This window comes from Perissodus microlepis, chromosome 6 (genome assembly GCF_051167445.1).
Source record: "Perissodus microlepis isolate ML-2025 ecotype Zambia chromosome 6, ASM5116744v1, whole genome shotgun sequence".
Lineage (NCBI taxonomy): Eukaryota > Metazoa > Chordata > Actinopteri > Cichliformes > Cichlidae > Perissodus > Perissodus microlepis.
Genome location: NC_140466.1, coordinates 16249790 through 16272105, shown reverse-complemented (window position 1 = coordinate 16272105; position 22316 = coordinate 16249790). Strand labels below are relative to the sequence as shown.

Genomic DNA, 22316 nt, shown 5'->3' with positions numbered 1-22316 from the left:
TATAGATTCAAGTATTGGTAATATAGTATTCTCGGACCATGTGCCAATTTTTCTGTGTCTTGGAAATATTTTACAGATTCCTCAAAGCCGCAGATGGCATTTAAATGTGTCCTTAATTAAAGACTCTGGGTTTATTAAATTGATAAGAGATGAAATACAATTTTACAAACAGACAAATAATCGAGAGGACACTACATTGGCTACTTGGTGGGATGCTATGAAGGCATACTTAAGGGGGAGGATAATTTCTTACGCTTCCTTTAAAAAGAAGGCAGCTAACAAGAATATCATTACGTTAGAAGCCAAATTAAAGGCACTTGAGGCAGTACATTCCCATACAAAAGACAGAGTTACGTTGAATAAAATTGTTCAAGTTAAATATAAGTTGAATGTACTGTACAACGGAAAGGCAGAATACGCTTTATTTCGCATTAATCAAGCATATTGGGAAATGGGAGAAAAGCCGAGTCGTTTATTAGCATACCGTCTTAAACAGAAAGACAGTATGAACCGTATCCCAGGCATACGACAATCAGATGGGGTTATTTCAACTTCTATTAGACATATAAATGATGGATTCAGGGCCTTTTACAATAATCTTTATTCTACACAAGGGAGTTTAGATGAACAGAAATTCAAAGCATTCTTTACTGATTTAAACCTGCCACAGCTTTCTACTACTGACCAGCAGATTATAGATGCTCCAATTACAGTGGAGGAGATTACCCGTGCAATTAACAGTATGCCACTTAATAAAGCTCCAGGATTAGATGGGTTACCATTGGATTTCTATAGAGCATTTGAGGATATGTTAAGTCCCCTGTTGCTCGATGTTTATAATGAGGCGTTCAAAGTAGGCTCATTACCTCAGTCAATGCACTCTGGACTTATAACATTTATTCTTTAAACTGGGAAAGACCCTTTAGACCCAAGTGGTTACCGCCCCATATCTTTGCTGAATTCTGACCAAAAAATCTTGGCAAAGGTCTTAGCGGGTCGATTAAAAGTAGTAATGGTGAAAATAATTCATGCAGACCAATCTGGTTTTGTTCCAAACCGCTATGGTTCAGATAATATTAGGCGGTTGGTTAATTTGCAAAATTATGTATATGATTCAGTACATCCAACAGTGGCCCTATCGCTGGATGCTGCAAAAGCTTTTGATTGTGTTGAGTGGGATTATCTGTTTAAGACATTATAAAAGTTTGGTTTTGGTGACAATTTTATTAGGTGGATAAAGATATTATATTTTGGCGAGCTCAGACAAGGAGGAGACGGAGGTATCGTTTGGTCTTGCTTTCCGTGAGCTAGCCAGGGAGCACAGCCGTTTATTAACATCTGCAGAAGAACACTGCCGCTAGCTAACTGCTCAGCACGGCAACAGAACAGCAACAACAACACACAGGGCGCCCTCTGACCCCGGAAGGACACACCGTCGCAGCCAGAGGGCGTCACCCGTCACTATGGTAACATAAACAAAACATCACAAACAGAACTCCGAACAGCCCTGACCCGCTACAATATGATTCGCCTTCAGCGCGAGTATTGACGAATGGGCTCATATCAGACCTATTCCTTTTACAGAGATCCACAAGACAGGGTTGTCCCCTTAGCCCCGGTCTTTTTGTAATTGCTATAGAGCCTTTGGCACAAAAACTGAGAAATAATGTAAATATATTTGAAATTTCGATGGGTAATAGTCAACATAAGCTTCTATTATATGCAGATGATATGTTGTTACTTATGACCCAGCCTGGGAAGTCAATTCCAGCCCTATTAGAATGTGTAGAAAGCTTTACGCTGCTTTCAGGGTATCGCGTCAACTGGGATAAATCAGAGGCAATGCCTATGTCAGGACACTGCCCCCATACTTTATTTAAACAGTGGGAGTTTCGGTGGTCCGTGAATGGTTTGAGGTATTTGGGGATACAAATGACCTCGGATTACACTAAGATGGTTCGAGCAAATATGGAGCCAATGTTGGAAAGAATAAAAATGGAATTTGGTAGATGGTCCAGAGTACGTCTCACAATATGGGGTAAAATTAGTTGTATTAAGATGATGACTGCACCCATGATCTTTTATATTTTATCTAATATTCCATTACACATTCCAGATAAGTATTTCAAAGATCTAGACTTTTTAATCCGGCAGTTTCTTTGGGGTAGCTCACCGCATCGTTTAAGTATTAAGAAACTTCAAGCGAGTGCAAAACAAGGAGGTTTTTCATTGCCTAATTTCCAATGGTATTATTGGGTGATGAACGTGAAACAACTTAGAGCTTGGTTACCTACTGCACCAGTTAAACCCATCTGGTCCCGTATAGAGACGGAAGTTAATGGCGGTATTTCTCCTTGGAGGGAGCTGTTTGATACCAGTCATAAAACTACCCATCCTATAATTGCAAAGACATTGTGGTTTAAATTACATAGGGCAGGTCGCTGGGACTTTATTAAATCACCTTCGGCAACCTTATGGAGTAATAAAAGAATTTTAATTGGAGGGACATCGGTTGACTGGTTACAGTGGCGTAAAGCAGGCATCCTTAATGTATCAGATTTATTTGACTGTGGGACTAAATGTTTTTTAAGCTTTGATAAAATTGTAGAGTTATATAAGTTGCAGCGTAATCAATTCTGGAGATATGTCCAAATACATAGTTCATTATCGAAGTGGCTGGGAACCCCCTTGAGTTGTCTTGTGGGCAACCCTATGGAAGTCCTGCTCTCAAGATCACCCTTGGGTAAAGGCATTACCTCTAAGATTTATCACTTATTGCAAGAACGGTCAGCTGACCCTCTCCTTAAAGTTAAGGGCTACTGGGCCCAGGACATGGCATTGGACATATCTTCAGTTGAATGGGATTCATGTTTTCAAAATGTTAATACTATGTATAAAGAAACAGGCAGTAGATTTATTCAACTTAAGATAATCCATAGGTGGCATCGAACACCGCAACAATTGTATAAATGGAACCTGGCCTCTACGGACGAATGTTGGAGATGTGATGGTCAAAATGCTTTGATTTTACATATCTTATGGAGCTGTTCGGCACTTCGGGATTGGTGGGAAAATATAATGGAGGTAATTTTCAGTGTTTTAAAAAGGAGATTTGGTATCTCACCAAAACTGTCCATACTTGGTATAACCACAGAACTTTCTGATGGAGATTTTTCCAGTTATACAAAAAGATGGATTATTTTGGCTCTTACTACGGCCAAACGGGTCCTGCTAAGACATTGGCGGAAAAAGAACCCCCCTCCCTATGAAGAGTGGCTAAAGACAATGGCTAAGTTGGCGTCTTACGAAAAAGTGACTTATGGTTTATTAGACAAATTGCCTCAATATGATTGTATTTGGTCCCCCTTTACAAGCTGGCTTTCTGTAACTTGAAGAACAGAGGAGTAATGACAGAGTGGTGGTGTGGGGATTGGTGTGCGAAGAAAGAATAGGATAACTTCCCTTTGTTTTGTTTTTTGTTGTTGTAGTGTTTTGTTTTGTTTTGTTGTTGTTTTGTTTTTGTTTGTTTGTTTTTTTAAACTATTTATTTATGTAGTTATCCTTAAGCTGTGTTATTGAAGTTTAAAATGAAATAAATAAAAATTGTTGATGATAAAAATAAAAATAAAAAGTTTAAACTTCAAAGCTCATGCATACATGCACATCCAGTGCTCAGTGTCTAATTGTGTGTTTGTGTTTTTACCTTTTTGCAGTAGCGTAGTGAAACATTTGGGCGGTGGATAAATAATGGAAAATAAAATTCAGACTACAGACGGCTTCAGGTGAGTACACGTGGTGCACAAGGACCAAAGCTCACCTTCTCAACCTGGACAAAATGAATTATTTTACACTGATACTGTAAACTTTTGTTTGTGTGTCAGGTTTCCATACATCGGAAACAGCTGCTGCATCTGTAATTCTGTCCATCCAGAGGAGAGTCAGCACTCTACATCAGATCCTTGGCTCACCTATAATGACGCACAGGTGCTGCACACAACTGGCTCTGCAGCTTGTGAGGAACAGCAGCACTCAGCCTACATCCTGTTTTACAAGAGAAACGTAAGAAGACACAGCATCTCATCCTGAAGTGAGAGAATGGCACGCCAGCTGCAGCCTAATCCAATCTCTCTTCTTTTCTTTTTTCGGTGCCCAGACACCCTTCAGTTTCATCATGTCATCCCTAACAATAGCTGTAGAGTTGGATGGAGGATGAAGACAGCAGAGAGCAAAAGAAACAGGTAAGAGCAGACAGGTAGTCAGAGTTAACAAAAACTTTTAAAGCCAGTGTAGCTTCTGTTTTGAACACATTTATTGATGACAATTTTACATAAATAAGCAGTGTGTTATACTGTTATCAGATGTGGAGTCTCACTAACCACTTTAATAGTGACTTGTGTCCCAAATACTGTTTATTTGTCTTAGTTACAGATAGTGAAATAAAAATGGAAAATGATTGTTTCATAATTGTATACTCAGCTTGGTCAAGACAATAATTCGAGAACGAGGGGCAGGATTTTGAATTGATGCCATTGGTGCATCTACTAAAGTTCTGGGGTCAGTTTGAATATCAGTGACCTTGACCTCAAGTTCAAAGGTCAAGTTTTCTGAAAATCTTGTGAATGCTACAACTCTGACGAGAAGTAAGTCTCCTAGGTCTTTAAATTTGTATATAGGTGAATCTACTAGGAAGCTGAAGGGTTGCACTGCGGGCCATCTGTAGAGGTGTAGAGTCAACAACCTGTCTCTGAACGTGGACAAAACAAAAGAGATTGTTGACTTCAGGAGAGCACAGTGGGATCACTGCCCACTTAACATGAATGGATCCTCTGTGGAGGTCGTCAAGAGCACCAGATTTCTTGGTGTCCACCTGGCGGAGAACCTCTCCTGCTCCCTCAACACCAGCTCCATAACCAAGAAGGCCCAGCAGCATCTCTACTTCATGCAGAAGCTGAGGAAAGCCCATCTCCCACCATCCATTCTCACCACCTTTTACAGTGGGACTAACGAGAGCATCCTAAGTAGCTGCATCACTGTCTGGTATGGTAACTGCAGCGTATTGGATCGCAGTACCCTACAACGGATTGTGAGAGCAGCTGAGAAGATCATTGGAGCCCCTCTCCCCTCCTTATAACAACCGCTTGCTGGAGGACCCCACACACCCTTCAAACACACTCTTCACCCTGCTGCCTTCTGGAAAGAGGTCCCAGAACATCCGGGCCCTCGCTACCAAACTACGGAAAAGTTTCTTCCCACAAGCCGTCAGACCCCTGAACACTCAGTGACTGCACTGGCACACGCACACCTACACACACGTCACTACCAAGCACTTATCTGCAGTATCTCACACTCATACACATACATACAGACACCAAGTTACTTTTGCACAATACTCAGCATTTTGCACATTTCCATTGTCTTGTGTCTGTATCGTCCTGTTCTGTCTAGTTTTGCACTGTTTTGTCTTGTTTATTTTTGCAGTTTATGCACACTGCACTTTATGTAGTCCTGGGTTTGTCCGTATATGTCATATATAGCACCAGGGTCTCGGAGGAACGCTGTCTCATTTCACTCTGTACAGTACCTCTGCACGTGGTTAAAATGACAATAAAAGCCACTTGACTTGACCTGTTTTTGTAGCAGTTGCTTGGAGACGAGTACCATACAGTTCAAATGAGCATACATTCCAAAATATGCAAATTAGCCCCATACATCATAATGATGATGTTTGCTGTTCAGGGTATGAACATTCTATGCTGAAAGTTTATAAATATACAACCTTTGACTGCTTGTTTTCAGTTGAACTTTTGCAAAGCTGAGGAGATTTTCGCTGCGATCACCTCAAGTCCAAAGATGTTTAAACTTCTTTTTCACAGAAAGGTAAGTTTGAAGAGACTCGCAGCACATTTCTCTGAATATTTTCTTATGGTAAATAAGCATTTTTGAAACTTTTACGGAAGCTTCTTGGATGATTTCTGTAAAAACTGAATTTTGAATCCAAATGAAGGATTTTGTATTTTCATACCATATACTTTGTTTTATGCCATTACTGATGTTGGTTTTCTTGTTTCTAAACAGAAATCACACAAACAAAACGTGGCAGAGAAGGAGATTCCTTCTACGTCTCATCAGAGGTAAAGAAATGCGCCACTCTTTAATGCTGCTGGAGATATTTATAGCAGTGGTTTAGTTGGAGCTCTTTTATTTCCCTTTTATTGGTGTTTTGTAGTTACATCTTTTTTACTACTTCTAGTCTTGTCTATAATTTATATTGATTCAGAGATTAGCGTTTGAAAATGTAGAGTGTAAATGTACAAAATACATGATTTTGTTCCATTACAGTTATTAATTTTTATCTGCAATCTCCAGCATGTACTCCTTGTTAAAAATTTCCACTTTGAAAAATAACATTTACACTTTTGTCCTCATCAGCATCCCGGATGCTTCTGTTGCTGAAAATGGTCAAAAGAAGAAGAGAAAATGGAGACACCTCTGCTGTTCCTCGGTTTGCTTTTACAAAAAACATATGAAATGCACATTCTCTTTAAATTGCACTTGTTAATTTAAAGTGACTTTACTTTTTTAATAAACGTATGTTTGTTCGTCCTCTGCAGCAAACTGACAGCGATGCAGAGGCAGAGACCAACACTGTGAAGACACAAAAAAAGTGTCGCTGGTTTCTTTTTAAATTCTGGAAGGTATGTTTTATGGAAAGAGTCACTGTCATCAAGCATTTACTCATCACAGTTAAATGAGAAGAATTAAGAGCAATTTAGCACAGCTATGTCCTCAAATTAAGTTCAAAGATGTTTAAACGTTTTTTTTTTTCACAGAAAGGTAAGTTTGAAGAGACTTGCAGGATGTTTCTCTAAATATTTTTTGTGGTGAATAAGCATTTTTGAAGCTTTTAATGAAGCTTCATGGATGATTTCTGTAAAAACTGAATTTTGATCAGAACCAAATGAAGGATTTTGTATTTCACAGGACAAACTTTAAAACTGAATTTAAAGCATGAATAAATTGTTTTTATTTTATTTAAAGATATTCCTATATATCTGCTTCATGAGCTGACAGCTCACTAAAGTGATAAATAATATGAAATAATACCAAATTTTCTAACTGGACACTTTTCATGGAGAGACTCCCTTGGTATGTTTGTTTTATGCCATTACTGATGTTGGTTTTCTTGTTTCTAAACAGAAATTACACAAACAAAACGTGGCAGAGAAGGAAATTCCTTCTACGTCTCATCAGAGGTAAAGAAATGCGCCACTCTTTAATGCTGCTGGAGATATTTATAGCAGTGGTTTAGTTGGAGCTCTTTTATTTCCCTTTTATTGGCATTTTTCTTCCACCTTGTGTATTTACATCTTTTTTACTACTTCTAGTCTTGTCTATTATTTATATGGTTGCAGAGATTAGCGTTTGAAAATGTAGAGTGTAAATGTATAAAATACATGATTTTGTTCATGTTGGTATTCCATTACAGTTATTCACTGTTATTAGCAATCTGTATTAGCAAAATGTACTCCTTCTTATAAATTTCCACAACATTTACACTTTTCTCCTGATCAGCATCCCGGATGCTTCTGTTGCTGCCACACCAGCTAACCCTGAAAATGGTCAAAAGAAGAAGAAGAAGAGAAAATGGAGACACTTCTTCTGCTGTTCCTCGGTTTGCTTTTACACAAAACATATGAAATGCACATTCTCTTTAAAATGCACTTGTTAATTTTAAGTGACTTTACTTTTTTAATAAACTTATGTTTGTTCGTCCTCTGCAGCAAACTGACAGCGATGCAGAGGCAGAGACCAACACAGTGAAGACACAAAACAGGTGTCGCTGGTCTCTTTTTAAATCCGGGAAGGTATGTTTTATGGAAAGAGTCACTGTCATCAAGCATTTAAATGAGAGCAATTAAGAGCAATGAGGCACACAGCTATGTCCTTTATATATAGCAGGTAAGAAGCACCACGGAAAAGATCCCAGCAGACCTGATCTGGGACACTTTGATTATGGAGCTTCTGGACCAAGAGAGTGGATGGGAGCATGTGTTTAACAGGTAAGAGAAAGACGTCCTCCAAAATGTTTCAACTTCAAAGCTCATGCATACATGCACATACACTGCTCAGCATCCTGACATCTTTCCTAATTTTGTGTTTGTGTTTTTACCTTTTTGGAGCAGTGTAGCATGCGGTGGAAAAATAATAGAAAGTCAAACTGAGACTATAGACTGCTTCGGGTGAGTACACGTGGTGCACAAAGACCAAAGCTCACTTTGTCAAAGTGGAGAAAATGAATTCTTTTACACTGATACTGTAAACGTTGTGCGTGTGTGTCAGGTTTCCAAACATCGGAAACACCTGCTACATGAACTCCTGCCTGCAGAGCCTCCTCAACATTGAGGAGTTCATAAGAGACATCAGGCGTCAGGAGGTTTTGTGGAGCACAGATCCAGAAGCTCAGCTCTTAAGGTGCGCTACGTCAACCTTCTACTTTCTTCAAAAACCTGAAGAACAAAGAGATCTAACAGCAGAAATGTCTGTTTACCCTTTCCTTTCTACAGAAGGCTCATTGATGTCAGGGACTGTCATGAGTCAACAGATTATGGCCTTAAAGATCACCACCTAAGAGCTTTTAAGAAGGCATTCAGCAATCAAGCTCCTGAATACACCGGCAGTGCACAGAAAGTGCGTCAGCTATTTGGACATTTCGTTTTTTGCTTTACCTTCTGATTTTGATGTACTGTTTTAAATCTCTCTGCTTTTCTTTCAGGACGCTCATGAATTCCTAACATTGTTCCTCAATGAGGTCAAAAGGCTCACACCTCACCTGGAGAGGAGCGCAGCTCTCCTGGGCCAAAGTTATACCTGCCCAGTAGAAGACCATCACATTTTTAAAATGGAAAACATGAGGACATGCAAGAGGTAAGCCTGTCTTTCAGAAACGCAGAGCTGGTTGCAATATTTTCATATACCTCTTTTCCACCTACCTGATCTTTACTTTAACTACGTTACTCCTGAAATGTGTAGCTGCGGTCACCAATCATCACAGCAAGAGGAATTCACCAGCTTGTCTCTTGACCTGGTTCCAGAGGGGTCTGTTATAAACATGTTAGAGACATACTTGAAGGTAAGATCACAAATTCCAATAGAGTTGTAGTGTCAGCGATCTTAACACACCTTTTTTGTTAGTGTTTGTGTGTATGTGTGTGTGCATATGTTGAGATTTCTTTCTAACATAAAGCCTGTTTTCTCTGTGCTGTTGTTCAGGAACAAGAAATAGAATTTCGCTGTGATTGTGGAGGGACGGCCTCAGAACTGAAGTCGTCTTTTGATACACTGCCAAGGTGAGTAAGGTCACATCAGAATTGATCGACTGACCAGGTTTCCAAACTGTGGCGCATCAAATATCAGAGTTTTTCGAGACAATACTTGAGCAGTCGTTTTCTCCCATCTTCTGTTTGTGTTTGAAACTCATTCTTCTTATTTTCTACCTTGTTTGTTTTATTTTTTTTCTTTTCTGCCAGAGTTCTGATCTTGCATCTGAAGAGGTTTGGCTTTACACAAACCTACAAGATTCAGAAGGTGGATGACCCCGTCAGGCTGCAGAGGGACTTGGTGGTGCCATCCAATCAGGTAAAAACAGACTGCAGAACGTCTCAGGCTACGTCCACACTAGCCCTGATAGATTTGAAAACTCCGTGTCCACACTGCGACGGGACTGCTCCGTTTTCAAATGTATGCGTTTTCGAGAGCGTTTTCAAGATGCTGTGTTTTTCCTTGAGGAAAACGCCGTCTCAGTGTGGACGGGAGGTCAAAGCGGAGAGAAAACGATGTGTTTTCAAACGAAAACGCATTCGTGTGGACGTAGCCTCAGCAAATCAGCTTAATTATGGCACTGATGTGAGACTTTATGAAACTAACACTCTTTGGATTTGTTCCTTCTCAGGGTGGTGGCTGTTATAGTCTTGTCAGCATCATTAGTCATTATGGAGGCACAGAGTCAGGTAAAACAACAGACTTGTGACAAACAGAAAATGAAAACTTGCTACTTTTCAGTGAAGGACTCACACACAAAAGCTTTTGATGTTCTAAGAAGCACTAAGTCAAAATCACTGTTTGCTTGAATCAGTTGACTTCCAGAAGTTGGATTCATTTGTCTTAATGTGATTTCAGGACACTACATCTGTAGTTCTGTCCATCCTGAGGAGAGTCAGCACTCTACATCAGATCGCTGGCTCACCTATAATGACGCACAGGTGCTCCACACAACTGGATCTGCAGCTTGTGAGGAACAGCAGCACTCGGCCTACATCCTGTTTTACAAGAGAAACGTAAGAAGACACAGCATCTCATCCTGAAGTGAGAGAATTTTTTAATGTCCTGTTACCTTGTTAACCAGTTTTGTCTTCATTCTCAGTTCTGAAACAGGAAATGGAAGGAAGGAAGGAAGTTAAGGTCATCATCATGCTGAGAAGAAACAACACTCGTCCCAGCCCACCATCGCACACTGGAGGACAAGTACTGGTAAGTATTGCCCTCAGGAGGAAGGGTCCTCCCAGAGAGCCTGGTTCCTCCCAAGATTTCTTCCTCCAGGAGGGAGTTTTTTCTTGCCACCGTCGCCCCACATTCACTGGTCTCATCAGCAGGGACATTTTTAACATCCTAAGACCTGAACTCTTTCATGGCATGCATTTTTCATTTCTCTGTGCCATTTGGGTTGATTGGGACCTGATGAATGTAAAAACAAAGACATCAGATTCGGACTATCTTTTTTTTGTTTCTCAAAACAATGAGATCCACATATGAGGACGTTCATTTTAAATTTCGATTGAACAGTGGCAGTGTAATGTCCTCCCTCATAAGTGGATATCAGGTTTTTGAAGAGCAAAATTTTGTATTTTGGTCTAGACAACCCAAAATGTTATGTCCACATATGTGGACACCAGGTCCTAGGAGGTTAAAACAAATCTACTAGTAGTGCACCACTACTAGAGATCGTCCTTTTCTGGACCAGTGTTTGGCTTGCTCTCTGGCAACAAATTAGTGCTGTCAGTGTTAACGTTATTTTAACTAATGACGTTTACGCTGACATCACTAATTTTATAGTTATTATTATTAATATTATTATTAATTTATTTGTAAAAGAAATTAAATTTAAAAAAAAACAAAGAAATTATTTAATTCTTTGTTATTTTGTTTTATTAAAATCAAAATAACAACAAAACAAAAATAACTAATAAAAAAATATTAAAAGTATTCAGCAGTGTTTTGTGAAATTTGTAATGAGCCTTAGTTAAGTTGATGTCACAGAAGTTTCTGAATCATTTAGATTGTTCAACAAACTGATTCACTCAGGTAAAGATGGTAAGCTGGAGCAATGGTACCCTTGGAGTTCAGTTTAAGTTTTCAGACAAACATTCACTCGATCAGTTGCAGCTTCTGCTTTTAAATAAATGATTTAGCTGCAAATGTTTAGCTGCAGGTAGCAAAGTCCAAAAGTGACAACATTTCCACTGCAGTCTCTCCAGAAATGGCTTATAAAATTTTGACCAAATTAGACATTTATCCTTGGATCATTGACAACCCTGTAGGGTGAAAATCTTTAATTGTACCTTTTATAACATTTTAACAAGTTACTGTCTCCTGCTGCATGTTTCCTGTTTTGGCTGAACTTCATCAGCTCAAAAAACTCACCGTGCTGTGGTGTACTAAATGACCTCATGTACAGGACACACTGAAGGCAGGTTTGCAACGTTTAATCAACAAAGTCAAGATCAGTTAACAACAGCTGAACTAAAGACTTTCTTTTTCTCATTGATAAAATGAGGTCCATGCCAATGTGCTCAAATGGGACCTCCATTAATGGTGAGGGGCATAAAGGTGCTTTTTAAATGACCAGCTGGTTCACCAGCTGACACCACTGGACGCACACCATCGGCGCACATCCAAAAATGCAAGATGGTGGTGCGCACAGATACAGCGGCTCTATGCTCTCCACTTACCCAATTTCACTGTGCAAGAAACTGCACAATGACAATAAAAAGCTCTAAGTCTAAAACAGTTTCCTGGCCAGTAAAATCGGGCAATTATTCGCTCCAGAGTTTTATCTTATTCCAGGTGACCAGCCATCGACTTGTAATGAGCCAGCTAAAACAATAATTTCTCAGTGGCTCTTCTGGCACCAACAAGTGGGTGTGTTCTTCCATCGTGCAAGTGTCACGACACACTGAACATGGTCTGTCCCTACTCGTTACAACATGTGGAAATGTCAGTGCTATGTCAGGGCGCACTATTTGACTATCAGCTCTCATCATTTGATCAAAGGGCCAGTTGCATAATGCCATTATCTTCTGTGTAGCGAATTGCTGGAACGGGCAACCCAAACGCCACGTGTCCCTGTTGGTGGTGTGTGCAGGCCTACATACTGCCCTATTGAGCTACTAAACCCCGACCAATCAGTTTTCAGATTTAAGGGGTATGATGGCCGTCAGCTAACTGCAGCCGTTACTCTATGCATTTTCCCCCGATATTTCTTTTCCACCAGTACTATGGGGTATTTGTGAATATCCATGACTGACCCGGCCAGCTGGTCTTTGGACAGGGTCACGGCAGTTTCAAGATTTAAAAAAAATCCCTTTCACTGACAGACTGAAGGAAAGCTCCTCAAAAATGGAGGGTCTTCAAGCTCCTCAGTGGCAGGAAAAGGTTTCCCGGACCCAGTGTTGTATATTTGTTTCCCAAAAGATTGAAATAGTGGAGAGAAATCAGGTTCTGAAACCATCCAGAAGACAAAGTCTCCAACTGGTTTGTGGAAGTCCAGTTTCTCCAAATTAATCAGCGGGTGAAATGTCTCTTCATGGATGGTTTTGATTCTGTTGTTGTTCACAAACAAAGCCCTCAAAGCAGCATATGAAAGAAAGTCATCTTTCATTATTGTCTCCAGCGTGTTAAAAGAGAGATCGAGCTCAGTGATGAGTTTTGAAGCGGCTGCAGGGACTTCTCGAAGGTTTTGACTCAAACGGTCGCAGGATGTTGTTCATAGTGGTGACACTGTTGACTGGTGATTGACAAGCACCAATAATTTTACAATAATCTTTATTCTACACAAGGGAGTTTAGATGAACAGAAATTCAAAGCATTCTTTACTGATTTAAACCTGCCACAGCTTTCTACTACTGACCAGCAGATTATAGATGCTCCAATTACAGTGGAGGAGATCATGACTTATTCTCCTGAGTGCCTGCAAAACACAAAATCAAACTCAAAGCTTTTCTCTCAGGTGCTGGTGTGGCACAATCTAATGATAAAAAAAGGTCATGCTAACAGCTTTTGGAGCACAGCTGCACAAAATAACAGCTTTTGGAGCACAAAATGCATTACAGGTAAACCCAGTACCCAAACATGTTAACAAGGATAAAGAAAAAATCTGAAACAAAAGCAGATAGTGTGGTGATTTATGTTGTGAGGATGCTTTCACTCCCATCAAAGTCACCCAGTGTTGAGAACCCAAATGAGCCCAGAAACCTCAAGTGGCTGCAACCAACAGCGAACGCCAAGAAGTGCATGCTGAGCCAGAAACATGCAGAAAACCCAAAAGAGGCAAGACACCACATCTTGGTCCCACTCAGGCAGTACGAACACCTGGAAAGAGGAGCCCACAGTTCAGACCCAAGGTCACTGGTAAGGACACCAGCCAGTTTTAAGTCTAGTTTCATTTTAGTTAGTGTTATGGCCTGTCTAAGGGTGGCCAGACCATAATAGGGTGATCCACCCCTGTCTGACCCCAAGCAGCACATCACACAACCAGTACAATTTTGATGGTGATTTATTTACAGTGATTGAATTCTAACAAAGGAAAGGAGCGAACTATAGCTTCGGGGTGGACCCCAAAACAACAAACAAGAGGGACCGTATCAAAAGGATGTACAAAACTTATTTATGAAAAGAATAAAACCAAATGACAGTGTCTTATCTCCCTAACTAACAAAAACATAAGAAAAGGGTAATCAAATAAAAAGGCAGTCCACCCCTACATGCTCCTGTATAAAGAAACAGGTAACACAAAGCCTGCCGGTTGAGGTCCATGGCGGTGTCATCTCATATGTTGTCTCCAGGTCATTAGCCAATCTGTATGGTCCGTCCCATGGATGCACCAATCACGGAAAGGCACCTGCACACTCAGATTTACATATGAGACAACATTACAACAACAGTCGTAACATTAACTAAAAATGTTTTTCATCATCTCGTTTTAACTTCTGGTTTAGCTTCAGCTAACTAAAACTAAATGGACCTTGGAGATAATCACATCTTAATAGAGTGAACCATAGACTGTATAAAAGATAGGACCATTGCAACTTTACTGCAGCACTTCACCCTTTCACATAGTCCCAGCTCTTCTCTGTCATGTTTTATGGTGCTGCAAATGTCTTCAGTTGGTGAAAGGTCTGGACTGCTGGTGTCTTGTTGTGCTTGCTATGCATCTCTGACTCTTTTCTTCTTTCTGCATCAAGTAAGGAATGTAGTGAAAGTTCCCAAGAGGTTAAAAACACCACTGAAAAAATGCCATCAGACCTGAGTTGGGACACTTGGATTATGGAGCTTCTGGACCAAGAGAGTGGATGGGAGCATGTGTTTAACAAGTAAGAGAATAATGTCCCCCAAAATGTCCCGAACTAACAAAAACATGAGAAAAGGGTAATCAAATAAAAAGGCAGTCCACCCCTACATGCTCCTGTATAAAGAAACAGGTAACACAAAGCCTGCTGGTTGAGGTCCATGGCGGTGTCATCTTATATGTTGTCTCCACGTCAAGGAGACAACATATAAGATGGATAGACAGACAGATTTCAAAATAGCCAGCTGGAATGTTAAGGGGTTGAATAACGGGATTAAGAGGAAGAAAATGTTAACATATCTAAAGTTATCAAGAGTTGATATAGCCTTTATTCAAGAAATGCACATGTGCAAGTCAGAAGCCTTAAAACTTAAATGTTCCTGGGTAGGTAAAGTCTTTTCCAGTCCTGGAACTGATAAAAGTAGGGGAGTGTCGGTTCTGATTCATAAAGCAGTTAGCTTTGCTGAAACAAAAGTAATAACAGATAAGGAAGGTAGATTTATATTGGTTTATGGACAACTACTGGACACACCAATAATTTTATGTAATATCTATGCACCTAATGCGGACATACTCGCCTTTTTTCATAACCTGTCACAGTATCTTTTGGAATTAGAAGGTGCACAAATAGTGGTAGGAGGAGATTTTAATCAAATACTGGATCAAGACCTAGATAGATCACTTCCTAGGAGAGGCACAGAGAGTAAATCTGTAGTTGCCATAAGGCAGATGACCTCAGATTTAGGTCTGAATGATATTTGGCGGACAATGCATCCAGAAGGCAGGGAATATTCCTTTTACTCTCCGCCTCATAATGTTTATACTAGAATCGACTACTTTCTTATTTCTGAAGCCTTAGTGAATAACTCTATAGATTCAAGTATTGGTAATATAGTATTCTCGGACCATGTGCCAATTTTTCTATGTCTTGGAAATATTTTACAGATTCCTCAAAGCCGCAGATGGCATTTAAATGTGTCCTTAATTAAAGACTCTGGGTTTATTAAATTGATAAGAGATGAAATACAATTTTACAAACAGACAAATAATCGAGAGGACACTACATTGGCTACTTGGTGGGATGCTATGAAGGCATACTTAAGGGGGAGGATAATTTCTTACGCTTCCTTTAAAAAGAAGGCAGCTAACAAGAATATCATTACGTTAGAAGCCAAATTAAAGGCACTTGAGGCAGTACATTCCCATACAAAAGACAGAGTTACGTTGAATAAAATTGTTCAAGTTAAATATAAGTTGAATGTACTGTACAACAGAAAGGCAGAATACGCTTTATTTCGCATTAATCAAGCATATTGGGAAATGGGAGAAAAGCCGAGTCGTTTATTAGCATACCGTCTTAAACAGAAAGACAGTATGAACCATATCCCAGGCATACGACAATCAGATGGGGTTATTTCAACTTCTATTAGACATATAAATGATGGATTCAGGGCCTTTTACAATAATCTTTATTCTACACAAGGGAGTTTAGATGAACAGAAATTCAAAGCATTCTTTACTGATTTAAACCTGCCACAGCTTTCTACTACTGACCAGCAGATTATAGATGCTCCAATTACAGTGGAGGAGATTACCCGTGCAATTAACAGTATGCCACTTAATAAAGCTCCAGGATTAGATGGGTTACCATTGGATTTCTATAGAGCATTTGAGGATATGTTAAGTCCCCTGTTGCTCGATGTTTATAATGAGGCGTTCAAAGTAGGCTCATTACCTCAGTCAATGCACTCTGGACTTATAACATTTATTCTTTAAACTGGGAAAGACCCTTTAGACCCAAGTGGTTACCGCCCCATATCTTTGCTGAATTCTGACCAAAAAATCTTGGCAAAGGTCTTAGCGGGTCGATTAAAAGTAGTAATGGTGAAAATAATTCATGCAGACCAATCTGGTTTTGTTCCAAACCGCTATGGTTCAGATAATATTAGGCGGTTGGTTAATTTGCAAAATTATGTATATGATTCAGTACATCCAACAGTGGCCCTATCGCTGGATGCTGCAAAAGCTTTTGATTGTGTTGAGTGGGATTATCTGTTTAAGACATTATAAAAGTTTGGTTTTGGTGACAATTTTATTAGGTGGATAAAGATATTATATTTTGGCGAGCTCAGACAAGGAGGAGACGGAGGTATCGTTTGGTCTTGCTTTCCGTGAGCTAGCCAGGGAGCACAGCCGTTTATTAACATCTGCAGAAGAACACTGCCGCTAGCTAACTGCTCAGCACGGCAACAGAACAGCAACAACAACACACAGGGCGCCCTCTGACCCCGGAAGGACACACCGTCGCAGCCAGAGGGCGTCACCCGTCACTATGGTAACATAAACAAAACATCACAAACAGAACCCCGAACAGCCCTGACCCGCTACAATATGATTCGCCTTCAGCGCGAGTATTGACGAATGGGCTCATATCAGACCTATTCCTTTTACAGAGATCCACAAGACAGGGTTGTCCCCTTAGCCCCGGTCTTTTTGTAATTGCTATAGAGCCTTTGGCACAAAAACTGAGAAATAATGTAAATATATTTGAAATTTCGATGGGTAATAGTCAACATAAGCTTCTATTATATGCAGATGATATGTTGTTACTTATGACCCAGCCTGGGAAGTCAATTCCAGCCCTATTAGAATGTGTAGAAAGCTTTACGCTGCTTTCAGGGTATCGCGTCAACTGGGATAAATCAGAGGCAATGCCTATGTCAGGACACTGCCCCCATACTTTATTTAAACAGTGGGAGTTTCGGTGGTCCGTGAATGGTTTGAGGTATTTGGGGATACAAATGACCTCGGATTACACTAAGATGGTTCGAGCAAATATGGAGCCAATGTTGGAAAGAATAAAAATGGAATTTGGTAGATGGTCCAGAGTACGTCTCACAATATGGGGTAAAATTAGTTGTATTAAGATGATGACTGCACCCATGATCTTTTATATTTTATCTAATATTCCATTACACATTCCAGATAAGTATTTCAAAGATCTAGACTTTTTAATCCGGCAGTTTCTTTGGGGTAGCTCACCGCATCGTTTAAGTATTAAGAAACTTCAAGCGAGTGCAAAACAAGGAGGTTTTTCATTGCCTAATTTCCAATGGTATTATTGGGTGATGAACGTGAAACAACTTAGAGCTTGGTTACCTACTGCACCAGTTAAACCCATCTGGTCCCGTATAGAGACGGAAGTTAATGGCGGTATTTCTCCTTGGAGGGAGCTGTTTGATACCAGTCATAAAACTACCCATCCTATAATTGCAAAGACATTGTGGTTTAAATTACATAGGGCAGGTCGCTGGGACTTTATTAAATCACCTTCGGCAACCTTATGGAGTAATAAAAGAATTTTAATTGGAGGGACATCGGTTGACTGGTTACAGTGGCGTAAAGCAGGCATCCTTAATGTATCAGATTTATTTGACTGTGGGACTAAATGTTTTTTAAGCTTTGATAAAATTGTAGAGTTATATAAGTTGCAGCGTAATCAATTCTGGAGATATGTCCAAATACATAGTTCATTATCGAAGTGGCTGGGAACCCCCTTGAGTTGTCTTGTGGGCAACCCTATGGAAGTCCTGCTCTCAAGATCACCCTTGGGTAAAGGCATTACCTCTAAGATTTATCACTTATTGCAAGAACGGTCAGCTGACCCTCTCCTTAAAGTTAAGGGCTACTGGGCCCAGGACATGGCATTGGACATATCTTCAGTTGAATGGGATTCATGTTTTCAAAATGTTAATACTATGTATAAAGAAACAGGCAGTAGATTTATTCAACTTAAGATAATCCATAGGTGGCATCGAACACCGCAACAATTGTATAAATGGAACCTGGCCTCTACGGACGAATGTTGGAGATGTGATGGTCAAAATGCTTTGATTTTACATATCTTATGGAGCTGTTCGGCACTTCGGGATTGGTGGGAAAATATAATGGAGGTAATTTTCAGTGTTTTAAAAAGGAGATTTGGTATCTCACCAAAACTGTCCATACTTGGTATAACCACAGAACTTTCTGATGGAGATTTTTCCAGTTATACAAAAAGATGGATTATTTTGGCTCTTACTACGGCCAAACGGGTCCTGCTAAGACATTGGCGGAAAAAGAACCCCCCTCCCTATGAAGAGTGGCTAAAGACAATGGCTAAGTTGGCGTCTTACGAAAAAGTGACTTATGGTTTATTAGACAAATTGCCTCAATATGATTGTATTTGGTCCCCCTTTACAAGCTGGCTTTCTGTAACTTGAAGAACAGAGGAGTAATGACAGAGTGGTGGTGTGGGGATTGGTGTGCGAAGAAAGAATAGGATAACTTCCCTTTGTTTTGTTTTTTGTTGTTGTAGTGTTTTGTTTTGTTTTGTTGTTGTTTTGTTTTTGTTTGTTTGTTTTTTTAAACTATTTATTTATGTAGTTATCCTTAAGCTGTGTTATTGAAGTTTAAAATGAAATAAATAAAAATTGTTGATGATAAAAATAAAAATAAAAAGTTTAAACTTCAAAGCTCATGCATACATGCACATCCAGTGCTCAGTGTCTAATTGTGTGTTTGTGTTTTTACCTTTTTGCAGTAGCGTAGTGAAACATTTGGGCGGTGGATAAATAATGGAAAATAAAATTCAGACTACAGACGGCTTCAGGTGAGTACACGTGGTGCACAAGGACCAAAGCTCACCTTCTCAACCTGGACAAAATGAATTATTTTACACTGATACTGTAAACTTTTGTTTGTGTGTCAGGTTTCCATACATCGGAAACAGCTGCTGCATCTGTAATTCTGTCCATCCAGAGGAGAGTCAGCACTCTACATCAGATCCTTGGCTCACCTATAATGACGCACAGGTGCTGCACACAACTGGCTCTGCAGCTTGTGAGGAACAGCAGCACTCAGCCTACATCCTGTTTTACAAGAGAAACGTAAGAAGACACAGCATCTCATCCTGAAGTGAGAGAATGGCACGCCAGCTGCAGCCTAATCCAATCTCTCTTCTTTTCTTTTTTCGGTGCCCAGACACCCTTCAGTTTCATCATGTCATCCCTAACAATAGCTGTAGAGTTGGATGGAGGATGAAGACAGCAGAGAGCAAAAGAAACAGGTAAGAGCAGACAGGTAGTCAGAGTTAACAAAAACTTTTAAAGCCAGTGTAGCTTCTGTTTTGAACACATTTATTGATGACAATTTTACATAAATAAGCAGTGTGTTATACTGTTATCAGATGTGGAGTCTCACTAACCACTTTAATAGTGACTTGTGTCCCAAATACTGTTTATTTGTCTTAGTTACAGATAGTGAAATAAAAATGGAAAATGATTGTTTCATAATTGTATACTCAGCTTGGTCAAGACAATAATTCGAGAACGAGGGGCAGGATTTTGAATTGATGCCATTGGTGCATCTACTAAAGTTCTGGGGTCAGTTTGAATATCAGTGACCTTGACCTCAAGTTCAAAGGTCAAGTTTTCTGAAAATCTTGTGAATGCTACAACTCTGTGACGAGAAGTAAGTCTCCTAGGTCTTTAAATTTGTATATAGGTGAATCTACTAGGAAGCTGAAGGGTTGCACTGCGGGCCATCTGTAGAGGTGTAGAGTCAACAACCTGTCTCTGAACGTGGACAAAACAAAAGAGATTGTTGACTTCAGGAGAGCACAGTGGGATCACTGCCCACTTAACATGAATGGATCCTCTGTGGAGGTCGTCAAGAGCACCAGATTTCTTGGTGTCCACCTGGCGGAGAACCTCTCCTGCTCCCTCAACACCAGCTCCATAACCAAGAAGGCCCAGCAGCATCTCTACTTCATGCAGAAGCTGAGGAAAGCCCATCTCCCACCATCCATTCTCACCACCTTTTACAGTGGGACTAACGAGAGCATCCTAAGTAGCTGCATCACTGTCTGGTATGGTAACTGCAGCGTATTGGATCGCAGTACCCTACAACGGATTGTGAGAGCAGCTGAGAAGATCATTGGAGCCCCTCTCCCCTCCTTATAACAACCGCTTGCTGGAGGACCCCACACACCCTTCAAACACACTCTTCACCCTGCTACCTTCTGGAAAGAGGTCCCAGAACATCCGGGCCCTCGCTACCAAACTACGGAAAAGTTTCTTCCCACAAGCCGTCAGACCCCTGAACACTCAGTGACTGCACTGGCACACGCACACCTACACACACGTCACTACCAAGCACTTATCTGCAGTATCTCACACTCATACACATACATACAGACACCAAGTTACTTTTGCACAATACTCAGCATTTTGCACATTTCCATTGTCTTGTGTCTGTATCGTCCTGTTCTGTCTAGTTTTGCACTGTTTTGTCTTGTTTATTTTTGCAGTTTATGCACACTGCACTTTATGTAGTCCTGGGTTTGTCCGTATATGTCATATATAGCACCAGGGTCTCGGAGGAACGCTGTCTCATTTCACTCTGTACAGTACCTCTGCACGTGGTTAAAATGACAATAAAAGCCACTTGACTTGACCTGTTTTTGTAGCAGTTGCTTGGAGACGAGTACCATACAGTTCAAATGGGCATACATTCCAAAATATGCAAATTAGCCCCATACATCATAATGATGATGTTTGCTGTTCAGGGTATGAACATTCTATGCTGAAAGTTTATAAATATACAACCTTTGACTGCTTGTTTTCAGTTGAACTTTTGCAAAGCTGAGGAGATTTTCGCTGCGATCACCTCAAGTCCAAAGATGTTTAAACTTCTTTTTCACAGAAAGGTAAGTTTGAAGAGACTCGCAGCACATTTCTCTGAATATTTTCTTATGGTAAATAAGCATTTTTGAAACTTTTACGGAAGCTTCTTGAATGATTTCTGTAAAAACTGAATTTTGAATCCAAATGAAGGATTTTGTATTTTCATACCATATACTTTGTTTTATGCCATTACTGATGTTGGTTTTCTTGTTTCTAAACAGAAATCACACAAACAAAACGTGGCAGAGAAGGAAATTCCTTCTACGTCTCATCAGAGGTAAAGAAATGCGCCACTCTTTAATGCTGCTGGAGATATTTATAGCAGTGGTTTAGTTGGAGCTCTTTTATTTCCCTTTTATTGGTGTTTTGTAGTTACATCTTTTTTACTACTTCTAGTCTTGTCTATAATTTATATTGATTCAGAGATTAGCGTTTGAAAATGTAGAGTGTAAATGTACAAAATACATGATTTTGTTCCATTACAGTTATTAATTTTTATCTGCAATCTCCAGCATGTACTCCTTGTTAAAAATTTCCACTTTGAAAAATAACATTTACACTTTTGTCCTCATCAGCATCCCGGATGCTTCTGTTGCTGAAAATGGTCAAAAGAAGAAGAGAAAATGGAGACACCTCTGCTGTTCCTCGGTTTGCTTTTACACAAAACATATGAAATGCACATTCTCTTTAAATTGCACTTGTTAATTTAAAGTGACTTTACTTTTTTAATAAACGTATGTTTGTTCGTCCTCTGCAGCAAACTGACAGCGATGCAGAGGCAGAGACCAACACTGTGAAGACACAAAAAAAGTGTCGCTGGTTTCTTTTTAAATTCTGGAAGGTATGTTTTATGGAAAGAGTCACTGTCATCAAGCATTTACTCATCACAGTTAAATGAGAAGAATTAAGAGCAATTTAGCACAGCTATGTCCTCAAATTAAGTTCAAAGATGTTTAAACGTTTTTTTTTTT

At 39.9% G+C, this 22316-nt stretch overlaps 1 protein-coding gene and 2 long non-coding RNA genes across 4 annotated transcripts; all 3 read left to right on the top strand.

The window, feature by feature from the left end:
• The first annotated feature begins 3625 nt into the window (after positions 1-3625).
• Positions 3626-6496, top strand: LOC146385380 (uncharacterized). Its single transcript, XR_014800489.1, has 4 exons — positions 3626-3782; positions 3882-4059; positions 4154-4238; positions 5797-6496. It is a non-coding gene; the product is annotated as an uncharacterized LOC146385380 (long non-coding RNA).
• Positions 6497-8026: 1530 nt separating this feature from the next.
• On the top strand, positions 8027-11046 carry LOC146385379 (ubiquitin carboxyl-terminal hydrolase 37-like). Its single transcript, XM_084931075.1, has 6 exons — positions 8027-8688; positions 8774-9130; positions 9271-9347; positions 9528-9636; positions 9950-10334; positions 10421-11046. Exons 2-5 carry the CDS (start codon positions 9023-9025, stop codon positions 10025-10027), a joined length of 372 nt encoding a protein of 123 aa, XP_084787201.1. The 5' UTR covers positions 8027-8688; positions 8774-9022; the 3' UTR covers positions 10028-10334; positions 10421-11046.
• An 8068-nt stretch (positions 11047-19114) lies between these two features.
• On the top strand, positions 19115-22261 carry LOC146385378 (uncharacterized). Of its 2 annotated transcripts, XR_014800488.1 has the most exons (5): positions 19115-19271; positions 19371-19548; positions 19643-19727; positions 21288-21622; positions 21921-22261. It is a non-coding gene; the product is annotated as an uncharacterized LOC146385378 (long non-coding RNA). The 2 variants fall into 2 exon arrangements; XR_014800487.1 differs by having other exon boundaries at positions 21288-22261.
• The last annotated feature ends 55 nt before the right edge of the window (positions 22262-22316 follow it).